General features: G+C 40.3%; 2 protein-coding genes and 1 pseudogene across 15 annotated transcripts in view; 1 reads left to right on the top strand and 2 right to left on the bottom strand.

Moving 5' to 3' along the window:
* The window catches only part of LOC309628550 (centrosomal protein of 78 kDa-like), a 227855-nt gene that overhangs the window by 70328 nt on the left and 145445 nt on the right, over positions 1 to 12082 (bottom strand).
* CD55 (CD55 molecule (Cromer blood group)) overlaps positions 1 to 12082 on the bottom strand; it is a 51628-nt gene that overhangs the window by 18078 nt on the left and 21468 nt on the right. For 4 of the 13 annotated variants that reach the window (XR_014244433.1, XR_014244434.1, XM_082391321.1 and 1 more), the window contains exons 1-6: positions 9128 to 9481; positions 8132 to 8314; positions 6526 to 6717; positions 6035 to 6134; positions 3991 to 4076; positions 3 to 191 (exon numbers count right to left, since the gene is read on the bottom strand). Coding sequence is in view for 10 of the 13 variants with exons in the window: in XM_082391321.1 (XP_082247447.1) it covers positions 3 to 191; positions 3991 to 4076; positions 6035 to 6134; positions 6526 to 6717; positions 8132 to 8314; positions 9128 to 9227 (850 nt within the window). In the remaining 3 variants the exon portion in view is untranslated. Of the gene's footprint in view, positions 1 to 2; positions 192 to 3990; positions 4077 to 6034; positions 6135 to 6525; positions 6718 to 8131; positions 8315 to 9127; positions 9483 to 12082 lie in introns of those variants that run through there. The other 9 variants (XM_082391323.1, XM_082391324.1, XR_014244435.1 and 6 more) reach the window with 8 other exon arrangements.
* On the top strand, positions 4085 to 6028 carry LOC309606334 (DNA-directed RNA polymerase II subunit RPB11 pseudogene; annotated as a pseudogene). The gene is made up of 2 exons: positions 4085 to 4101; positions 4265 to 6028. The product of its transcript is annotated as a DNA-directed RNA polymerase II subunit RPB11 pseudogene (transcript).

Below are 12082 nucleotides of genomic sequence, written 5' to 3'. Positions count from 1 at the left end.
ACCTTTGCATTCAGGTGGGGGGCCACTCCACTCTCCTTGGTCATCTTTTACAGTACAATAGATAGAGCTCTCTCCATGCAGGGTGAAGCCTTTCATACATTTATATGTTACAGAGTGTCTATATGCGTAACTGTTTTGTTTCTCTTCAATCATTCCATGGTCAACTTCTGGTGGTTCTGGACATAAAATTTCTTTAAAAAAATCCCAACATATTTTAAATTAATTAAACTGGCAAAGTATTTTTATAAACAAGTAAGACTAAAATTTGTTAAAGATTTTATTTACAGAAAAAACTTATTCTTCTAAATTAAACATTTCATTTCAGAGGTGAGATGAAAGCAAGGCAGAGATTTCCATTTAGGGAGTAAATGGTCTTGAGTTTAAACCTAAGATGTACCCTTCTTCTTAGAGCAGAGAAGAGGGCTCTGCTTTTCATTCCAAGGAGAAACGATGCTAAATGAAAGGAGTTGGGAATGTAAGTGGCAAGCTTGGGAAACAGGAATTTTGGATAGAGCAAAAGATTTTAAATGTCAGGATTAGACTTTGACTTTCAGGGTAAAATTTTTTAAGCATGTGTTAACTCTTGGCCTTTTATTTAAAGTAAATCTTACTAAGCAGCTGAATTTGTAAAACAAATACAAGCAGAGTATTGCTTGTTATATTATAAAAAGAAGCCTCTCCCTGGCAGTTGCCCTGATAAAAAATTAAATGGTTCCACATTCTCTGGAGCCATGAAGTTGTTTTCCTTTCTCTCTTTTTTTTCCTAAGCAGGAAAGCAATGTGATCACATGTGAACATCAAATTATATTACACAAATACTCTTAAGTACCCAGAGAATACTAGCAATTTACGAATTACTTTTAGGCCATTGATCAAAGCAAGGAACAAGAACAAGTTAATCTGATTTACACTGGGCTGGGTGGGCGATGACAACACATATTACCATCAGTTCAGTTCCAACATTTTCTGAGCACCTAATACATACCCGGCATTGTTCTATAAATAGAAGTGCAAAACCGAATAAGGTACAGTTCTTCTGTCTTAAAATACAGTGGAAAAAGACATTCAAAGAGATCATTTCAATACAAAATGGTGAGGATTATCACAAAAGCATGCACAGTGGTGTGGAAAGAGAGAAGAGGGACAGTTAACCAGCCTGGGGGGTCAGGGAAATCTTCTAAGAGAACTACAAGAATAGACCCTTAAGAAAAAAAAAAAAAAAACCTAAGCCAAAAAGGCGCTGAAGGACATTCCAGGCAGAGGCAGTGTCACAAGGAATGATGGGGGGCATGAAGAAGTCTGAGGTATCTGGACAGCTACAGAAGTTTGCAAAGGATAAGGGCAAGACATAAGCATGGAGAAGCAGGTAGACCATGTCTAGCCTTGTACACTATATGAAGGAGTTTAGACTTTGTACACGATGAAGAGACACTAATAAGCTTTAAGAAGGAAAGAGACAAGTCACATTCGTGTTTTAGATGGATCACTGGGTAGAGTATAGATGAAACATTAATGGAGTGTAAGAATGGAGGCTGGAGGCCACTGCAATCAGTATCACTTTTGAACTTGAGCAAATGGGACTCCTGCCTTAGCTCCCACATCTTAAAAGGCCATGCTCTGGCCCTCCTCTGGCTGGGCCTCTCTCTACTAGATGGGGAATCTGCAGGCTGAGGGGATATGTTCAATGAGAGCTCCTCCCCCACCCCATTCTAAATCATGCTCCAGGAACTGGCACCCAGAACTCCCTGTGCCAACACCCCTTTCAAGTCTTCTCCTGGTCCATATTCTTGAGGATGGTCTATACTGTGGATGTGTTCACCTTTAGGCCAAAGTTCAGTGGAGTAGGGATAAGGGTTACAGGGGACGTGACTTGGGTGTGTAGGCCGAGCTATCCATTTACACGCATCAGAGACCCCTCACAGTGCAAGAAGGGGGCGCTGACTTGAGAAAGGCTGGGTCTTAGGCCAGCGACTTCCATTTATACCCTTGTCCTGGGCCCTGAAAATGTTAGGCGTGGCCCTTATTGCAATAGTCCAGATAATGGATTATAAACTATATTAAAAGTGTTATAGGTGGAAGATAAAACACAGGTTTGAGAAATAGATTAAGGAGTAAAGGAAAATGATTTAGTGATTAGAAGTGAGAAGATAAAGAGAGGGGCCCAGGACGACAGATATTATATAGCAGGGATTGATTCCAGGCTAGCATGTACTAGCAGTCTACTAAAATTATTTTTGAAAAAGAAAATACTGGCAGAGAGAGAGGAAAACAGATCTTTCTGATACTGAAGCTTTGTTCAGACATGAACAACTATCACTCTTGATTGATGTATAACCAAGGATAATTTTTGAGTATGTCCATTGTTCATTCATTCTTTATATCCACACCTCCATATCCACATCCACACATGGACATCAATGCTGTCTCATGTGTTGATAGAGGCCAGGGATGCATACTTGAGGTAAAACAGCTCATTGCTTAAGAATTTATACTTTCCACTTGATGTTTTTGGTATTGTCAAAACAGAAAAGTTATGTGGAAAATCAACCCTAGGAGAAGTAGGGCTTTAATAGGGATAATTGAAGACACTGGGGTTGCTGAGGAAAAAGGGCTCTTTCCTGCAGGGTTCAGATGTCAGTGGTTGCTGAGTTGCAGAGACAGATAAAAGAATCAAAGAGGAAAGTATGAACATCAGTATGTTCACCACAGAGCTGAAGATACCAGACAGAGAGTAGGACCCGGCCTAGCCGTGGGCAAGCACAAAAAGAAAGTGGGTTTGCAGTGCAAAAGCTCTTCTGTGCTGGAATATGTGCTTGGTGTCCACATTTCTGACACTCATGACAGCAATTGCTTGTAAAGATATTGGCCTCAACTGGGAGACCGCTTGTCCAGGCTTTGTGACAAGTTGTTGCCTGTGTTAGAAAAAGATATGGTCCAGCTCCTGCTTGCTTTCCATATTTGGTTCAGTATCATTTACAGCATCCCTTACTGGATGGTGGAAATAGGAAAGGTGATGGTGGGTAGTAATGACGGATATTTGAAAATAATAATGAGAAAAAGGGAGAAATAGTAGCTATAGGAGGGCGGGGCGCCAGATGGGTGTGGCTGGAGTAAACTCCTGGTTGGCAAGGCTTCATTTTATTTGTCTTCATATCAGTTGACTCCACACATTCCCTACCATAGAGTGTCAGTCAATAAATGCTTGATAAATTACACTGCATCTACTCTAGTTTCCTGCTCCTAATAACCCCCAAAACTTGCACTTAGCAATAACTTTAATGACAATGAGAGAAATAAAGCCTACTTTTTAGAATATTACATATATTTACTCCTCTCAATTTTCAGGTAGACATATGTCTCTAATGCACATACATTTAACTTGATATATCCATTTAGGAAATTATCTCTGTGTCCTATTCCCCCCTTGAGAAGATAAGATTTTCAAGTGCAGAAACCATACTTCTTCTTTATTATATAAGGTTATTTCTCTAATGATAAAAAAAATACCACTTTAAAACACTTCTACATAACTACCTCAGTTAATAATCCTTAAAGGAACACATAAGTAACACTAGGTGTTAGAAGACTTATGGGTTTGAAATCAAGAGATCTGGGTTAAATGCCTTCTTTTGCCACTTATTTTGGCATACGGGATCAAGTCATACACACACTCTGGTCAACAGTATTTTAATCCATAAAATTAAAAATTATGGGGGAAAAAAACCCATACTTATTTTACTTGACTGTTAGAAGGAATGGTAAGATGACCAAGCACAATATAAACCTTAGTTTGTTTTTAATCCTTTATCTGCACAGTTAATAAATTAAGAAGCATTACTAATAGAGATCTTTAAATTAGATAAAACACACACACATTGGAAGGTGAGGGTACTACAAATACATACTGTGGGTTATTCTTAAAGAGCAGAAAGCAATTTATTATTAATTATTCAGTCCCACACCTGAGTGCTTAGAATTTTTCAGTCTTACCTTGGCATTCTGGAAACGGATCACTCCACTCAACAGTACTTCCCGCAAGAGAACAGTAACTAGAAGTTGCACCAACTAATTTGTACCTAAAACAATGAGGGAAGAAAAAAAGTTAAGTTCCATTCACACATATTTGACTTCCCTTAAATTCTCCAGAATATCATCTTAAAATATTTATGACACCAGTAGATAGAGACAAAACAATAGTTGATAAAAGTCCATGTGGCAGTTTAAAGGAAAAGAAAAAATTATATCTAAAAGGGTGACATTAAAGAATAAAAAAGGGCGGCTTTGGAGGCGGCTGCGACGCTAGGGTGAATGCCCCTCCCACTTTCGAGTCGTTCTTGCTCTTTGAGGGCAAAAAGAAGATCACCATTAACAAGGACACCAAGGTACCCAATGCCTGTTTGTTCACCGTCAACAAGGAAGACCACTCTAGGAAACATCATTAAATCGCAGCTGCTTATGGACCCACAGGTGCTGTTTGCTGGCTACAAAGCACACCCTTCCCCCCACCTTGGAACACAAGATCATCATCCGCATGCAGAGGGACTAGAGCCCCCAGGAGGCCTTCGCCAATGCCATCACAGATCTCATTAGTGAGCTCTCCCTGCTGGAAGAGTGATTCCAGGTGGCCATCAAAGACAAGCAAGAAGGAATTGAGTAGTGGGCCGCACCTGGCCCTTTTCCAGGCACCAGGTGGACAAGAGAACTTCTTCCAGCTGTGGGCCTCCTTGTAGAAATTCCAGTGAGCCCCTCACCCCCGACACCGACGTGGCCTGTACATAGTTTTATCTTCCTAATAAAATGTGGCAGGAAAAGACCCAGCTGTGGGCTGAAGCAGAGGTGACTTCAAAGCAAATGGACCATCAGTTCAGTGGAGGTTGCGGACCTGTTCCAAAGCCACTCAGGGGCCTCATTTCAGGACTGGCCCAGAGACCCAGATTTCTGTCTGAGAAGGTGGCAGGAACAAACTCATTCTGGACAAAACCTGGGAACCTGGGGCTGCCAGGCAGCGTCTCAAGCAGAAGGAAACTGAAAACCCATGTGCTTCCGGGAGTCTCTACTCTAGAAGCCTCAGCTGCCGGGCCTGCCTCCCGGCAGCTCTCCCCAGGCTTCTCTTACATAGTAGAGTTTAATAAAAATATTCACCGACTAAAAAGAAAAAAAAGAATAAAAAAGTATAAGGCAAAATATTTTTGATTTGGGTAGGGCACATGTTAGAAAATAGTAAAGTGTTTTAAAACATTTTTAAAAGATACAGATGCTTAAATATTTTATATTTCTGAGTTCTAAAAGATCACTACAGATGCCATAGAATAATAGAATGGGTTTAAAGGGTTCAAAGTACCCCCAGATTTAATATTAATGATACTAGTGATCCAAACATCTATGTTTAGTACAGGAGACAAGTGATACTGATAGTTTTATAAAGAACAGGGATACACATACAGAATAAAATATCATAATTCAATTTGCAGATATTAAATGAGAGAATGAGTATACAGGTTTTAGCAGCACCTGAGACATTGACAATACTCAATGAGTAAGTTCCTTTTCCCTGCATAGAGAACTTATAAAAGATCTTAGGTCAGAATGATATTTTCACACTAGGAATAATTGTTTTTAACCCATGATATTTTATAACAGATTGTTCGCATACAGAAAAAGCAAATGCAAATTCATTATTTAGGTAAAGATTGGTTTCATATTTAACACTGAAAGGATTTAATTTCTCCAAGGATCATCAACTTATCACAAGTTTTGTCCTATACAAATCACACTTAAAATTTTATAATGAATCACATATGTACTGAAATCTAACCATTGAGAGAATTTTGGTGGTATTATAAGAAATCTTCCTTTCTTGCCCCATTTTACTAAATTTAACTGTGATGAGTTCATGATAAAGGATCTTTGAACAGAGGGGTGGTTTTATTGCTACTAGCTTGTAAACACTGGCCACAAATCTAAAAGCTTCCATCTTAAATCCTAATTTGTTTTTCCATTTGTTAAATATAGTGTTTCATATATCCAAACTTACCCTGTATTACATGAAAAATGGATGGACGATCCAAATAATAGGTCATGTGTTATATTGACATGACCATTTTTTATTTCTCTAGGGTTAGCACATGATTTTTCTAGAAGAGAATACAAATTGATTTTTTTAATTAAATTTTCAGGCACATCTATGCAAATTCATCATCTGAACCATTGATATTACTTATCTTTAGACTATTTAAATCATACCTTCATTTTATCAGTTTCAAGAAAGCAACATATTTAGACTATACACTATTTCATTTTAGGTAACCTTAAACTAATTAAATGTGAAATCAGTGAGTAAAGTAATATTTGTAGCTCACAAGTATTTAGTTTCCCTAATTTAAAATAAAATGGTTCCAATGGTTCATTTAAGAATCATTCTAAATAATAACATGTACACATAGACTTCCACTATGAGTGAAGGAAGAAACACTATTTTCCCCAAACACCATATGATTAAGAATACTCTTTAAAAATTATACTCACTTTTACAAAATTCATCAGGTTTGGACCACGTAAAATTCTGAAGGCAAGTTAGTTTTCCTGAGAGAGAATGGTCCCTTATGTAGCCCAAACGGCAATCATATTCTACAGTGGAACCTTCTGGGAAATAATTCTGTTTGGTATAAGACTTTTTGAGAGATGCAAAAAGTAGCCTGGTTGGAACATCACAGCTACCTAAAATTATTAACAAAAGCAACAACAAAAAAATTAATATCACTTTATTTTATAACCTATGTTTAATTATCTGGTCCTATATCACTCCTTTTTCTATACTTCTTTGTACATATTTGGTATTTATATTAATGTCACTATGGCATTGACAGTGTATCAAGCATATTCACATATAAATTTTCATTTCCTAGTTACTAGAGGCCTGTGAAGTAGATTTGGTACATAGAAGTCACTATGCCCACAATTTAGAAAATATAACTCATTTAAGTTACCTGGCATAGTTCTGGAACTGACTCAGTTAATGCCAGTTCCCTTACCCTGCCCCATGTAGCACAGGGGTAGATGAGAACTGGTATTTCCAGATCCCTGGGCTAGTGTCCTAGACAACGATAATAGTTAACAATAATAGCTAATATTTATTGAGTGCTTCTAAATGTTTTACACATATAAACTCATTTAATCCTCAGAACAACCTATGGGGACAAGGATCAGATGAGCCAATGGTGTACCTGAAAGTATTTACAAACTGTAAACATCCAGGCAAATGTGAATTTATAGTGGCATGGTATAGTGGAAGGGGCACTGGATTTATAGTCAAAAGACTCAAGTTTCCACCCTGCATAAGGGAGCTCCTGATCTCAAGGAAGTTGTTTAACTGGGGGCTGCTTTCTCAACTGTAAGATGTGGATAAGTCCCTAACTCACCTCAGGGAGTTGTCGGAAGGATTAGATGAAGTACTATATGCAGAAGAGTCATAAACTCTAAAACATGATACATGTGCAAAGACTTATGTACTTCAACCTCCTGCCTTGTATCATGGATAGATAAAAAGTTAAAGCTGATCTCACACCTGATTTCAAAAAATACTTGTGGCAGTTTCTATCTTTACTGTAGCTTCCATTGCTCCAAGTTGTTCAAAGGCAGGAATCAAGTCTTACCTTTATCTTTACTTGTATATGTCAAAGTTAATCTAGGGCTATGCCTATAATGATAGATTTTGAGATAAAAATTGATAATTTAAAAAAATATCACTACAGAGTTATATTGGGTAAGTCCTACTTTACAAAATGAAATTCAAGAAAACAGAGGATCTCTGTTATGTGTCTCAAGGTAATTGCCAAACATAGTTATATATAATTTACTCCCTAAACAGTACCTATTGTTTACTTTTGCTATTAATCAGTTCAAGAGTTACAGTGTTAAGGGAAAAAAAAAAAAAAAAAAGTTAACGAAGGGCAGGACCTATTCCAGAAAGCAATGCCGTCAATTAGCTAGATTGTGAAGTGCCAACAGGTATAACCTGGCGATTAATAATGCTAGAAAACTATCAATTACCAGTCACTGCAAAGAAGGATAAAATTAAACTTAAGAAACATTCCATTCCCATAACTTTTCTAAAATGAAACGAAAAACTTACGATTACAAAATTCTGCAACCTCTGACCATTTATTATTCAGACAGACCACTGAGTCTGCCTTGCCAGGAACTTTTACAAAGCCTTCGTTGCATTTGTATGTTACTGTGCTTTGTTTGGGAAAACTTGTAAGAGCTCCCAAAGCTGGTTGGGCATTAGGTACATCTGGGGGAAGGCCGCAGTCACCTAGGGAGGAAAAAACAGAACTGAAGGAAATACCACTTTTCAATTCATTGCAGCATTCCTTTCCCAAGACGAATAAGGGAAGCAGCAATGGCTTTCTATGCCCACATAACATTTCCATCCAATGCTCAGCTGACATACCGAGAACTTGCTAGGCTTCCTGTCTGTCAATTAATTCAAAACTAAAATAGTCGAAAATAAATTCCTGCCCTTCGTTATCTAATATATATATATATACACACACACACACATATATATACATATATAAAATATATATAGTGTTTTAGACTTTCACATACATAATGTTGCGAGGCACACAATAAAGACAGACGCCCCCTTGGAACGTTACACCTGGAGGAGATGACGCGCAAACTTGTAGCGCCACGTCTGTACACGACTGGACCCTGTTGAGAGGTGAGAGTGGTCAACTATTTGGCCTTCCACCCTTAAGGAGATGCTGAGGATTCACTCTATTCGAGCCCTACCTTTCGGCTTCCGGGTGTTTGCTCCCTCTACCCTCCACGCCTCACTCCTAAAACCCTGCCAGCTGGGGTCCCGCACAGCAAGCTTCCTAACTGCCGGCTAGCAGCGGAGAGCTTCTTCCCGTCCCCAGGGATCGTGCCAGTAGGAGCGCTGATCCTTAAAGGTAGAGGATTACGGAAACAATTAGGGATGCCGACACTCCTCAGCTACCCTGGTCCGCCGACTTTTCGGTTGTTGTAGAGACGGGCCCTGCCCCTCCCACACTGCCTAAAGGTTTAGCCTGAGGGGTGGGGTGGGGGGTCCCCGTGGGGGGGGTCCCCGACCCCCACTCACCCGACGCAGCCGGAGGACGCAGGAGAAGCAGCAGCAGCGGCGGGGCCAGCCCGCCCAGTAGGCGCAGCACGGCGGGGGCGCTCCGCCGCGCGGGACTCATAGCGCGCGGGGACGGGGATCCTGCTTCGGGGCTCCGCGGTCTCTGAGGTTAAGACCAAGCAGGCTCGAGCCAGGAGCTGGAAGTAGGAGCAGCGCCCGGTAGTTCTGCAATTCGAGTTAAATTAGCGCCTTGGGCGGGGCCAGGGCTCTGAATCTCCAAAAGAGGTGGGTGGAGAAGGGCTTTGCTCACACCAGGTGCTGGGCCGGGTAAGGGCGGGGGCTCCATCGTCACTGGCCTCAGGGGACCCAAGCAGAGGAAAGAGGGATCCTGGGCAAGGAGAGGAGCTCTCCGGCGCTGGACGCTGCGGGGGGGGGAGGGGCGGGGGGGCTGCAATGAGCCGCCAAGTGGAAATGTAAATATCTGCTTTCTTAAGTAAACAAAAAAATGGGGGGAACAGAAGAGAGAGCAGAATGGTTAAGTGGCGCAGGCTTTGCTCCCCGGCAATCTGAATTAGTTTAAGTGGAAATTAAGCGCACTTGAGTGCTGCAAAGCTGGGCTGTAGGTGCGGTGGAATTTGTTTGCTCCCGGAGCTGAGAAATAGGGCCCACCCAGGGAAGTGGTGTCTTCAACTAGGAGGTCTGTCAAATGCCAACAGGAGGATGGAAGAATAAACACCACAGTGTGATGTCTCCTAGGAAACTCTGTAATACGAAAACAGCAAGTGGGAAACGACCCCAGAAAACAGGTCAAGAAACACAGCAGGGAGTGAATATTGTTTTTACCATGTTTGCATGAGAATCGCTTTCGTCTCCAGGGTTCTTCTTATATACCAAGGACACCTCTTGAATTCTACTTAGGGACTATTGTAGTGTGACTGCAGATAGAAAGTCACCATCCTGTGGAGTATGCCTGTGTGTCGGGCCGGGAGAAAGATGACAAAACAAAAACCGAGCGCCAGAAAGCTAAAAAGCTAAATGGTAGGATGGTGGATTTTAAGAGGAAGGTTTGTTAGAAGACCTTAAGTATATGCCAGGGGTTTGCCAGGCTGGCCATACCTTAGAATCGCATGGGGTGTATGGGGGGGTGGGGTGGGCAGGGGAGGCAGTGTTTTTAAAATCCAGATGTCAAGCTAAACCTGACAAGTTAAATTAGAATCTCTGGAGATAGGACCGGGCATCAGGATTATTTAAAGCGCTCCAGGTAATTCTACTTTGCAGCCAGGTTGAGAACCACAGAGCTATATGGTGCTGGTCAGAGTGAAGATCCACGCAGCCCAGGACTGTCTCTGTCAAAAACACTAAAGGACATTGATGAGAAGGCCACTTACTCATCTTCAAGGAGAGTGACTCAAAGTACATGTTTCCCTTAAGCAATTTACCTGATCTGGTTAGCAGAGTCCTAGCCTAGGTTTCCTATGCCCTCAAACACTTTACCTAATTAAATGGAATCCCTAACTTGGAATTATGCCTTGGTCCACAGACCAGCTGTGGAATCCATGCCTCCTATCCTTTCCAAAATGCTTCCTGATCACTCTTTATTGGTTTGTATGAGCTTTATAAGGAGGAAAACAACAGTTTTGATGACAGCATTTTCTCTAACTCATGCTTACTGTACTGAACGGAACCTTGTGTCACCCAGTGCTGGAACCAGTCCTGTACGGATTCCAGGAAAGGAACTCCTATAGGCTTTCATGACCTATCAGTATTAAAACATTCTAGAGTTTAGAAGGGGGGTAGGGGAGGTGCTTTTAAAACCATCTAATATGATCTTCATATTTGATATTAAAACACCTTATTTTTACTCCCATATTTGACATAAAAACACAAAGTATATCAGGGCCCAGCAGTGTTTTAGAAGTAATACCAGGTCTTCATTTATTCTTCCAAAGAGCCTCCCATGACCTTAACTACCACTCCCTTCTGCCACACCATCATAGGCAGGTAGTGTACATTCCTGCTTGAGCTCACAGAATTGGTGTGAAAGGCAAGGTGGCATCATAAAAAATAGTTGAAGGCCAAGTCCAGTTATGGAACTGTTAGAAGACTTCACTTTGAGGCCTAAGACTTAACTTAGAGCTCTCTAAGTTTTTATTAAGTGAATATAATAGCTTTTTATCCAAAGAAAACAATGAGGTCTGCAAATATTAAAAAAAAAAAAATTATGTCTCTCACCCAGCTTAGCCACACTAAATGCTCTAAGCATTTACCTTCCAAACTACTTAGTTGATAATACGTTATTTAAAGGAACTTTTATGAGCAATAACTGGGTGGACTCTTTAGTAACACTTTTAGTAATACCACTCCCAGGAAATTTCAACATTTCCTCAGAATGTTGCAAAAAGAAAAAAAAAAGAAATCCAGTATCCATTTATTCAATTTAGAAAAAGGTTCTATGACAAAAATCTATACATGATTAAGAAAAATTAAATATACAAACATAATTTACTGAAGATTGTTTTGGCCTCAATTTGTTGTGTTCCAGTCACTTCATATACATTATATACAATTTTTCCAATACAACTTCATGAAGTGGAGATAACTGTCCACATTTTATAGATGAGGAAACAAGCTGTGTAAGTAAGCAATTTACCCACATCTGTGCAGCTACTAAGTGACCAGGCCAGAATCTAAATCCAGTTTGTCTGATTCCCAAAAGTACACTTACCTATCTTACCCTACCACACTACATTCTTTTTGTTGGAATCAGTCAGCAAAGGTTTCTTCTGTGTGGAGGACACTGAATTAGGCAATTTGGGGAGGTGATTTGAGACCCAGCTGCATTTGGTGTCAGCAGTGGTGCTGAGCCTTCATACTTGACCTACCAAAAACCAGCTATGTATTCTCAGGGACTCATGTACCCATTGATTAAGAAAGAGTTTGGGACTAAAATAGTCTCTATAGAGCTCTCCAATTCCA

This window comes from Balaenoptera borealis (genome assembly GCF_965194805.1).
Source record: "Balaenoptera borealis genome assembly, chromosome: 1".
NCBI lineage: Eukaryota > Metazoa > Chordata > Mammalia > Artiodactyla > Balaenopteridae > Balaenoptera > Balaenoptera borealis.
This window is presented reverse-complemented; position numbering and strand designations above follow the sequence as displayed.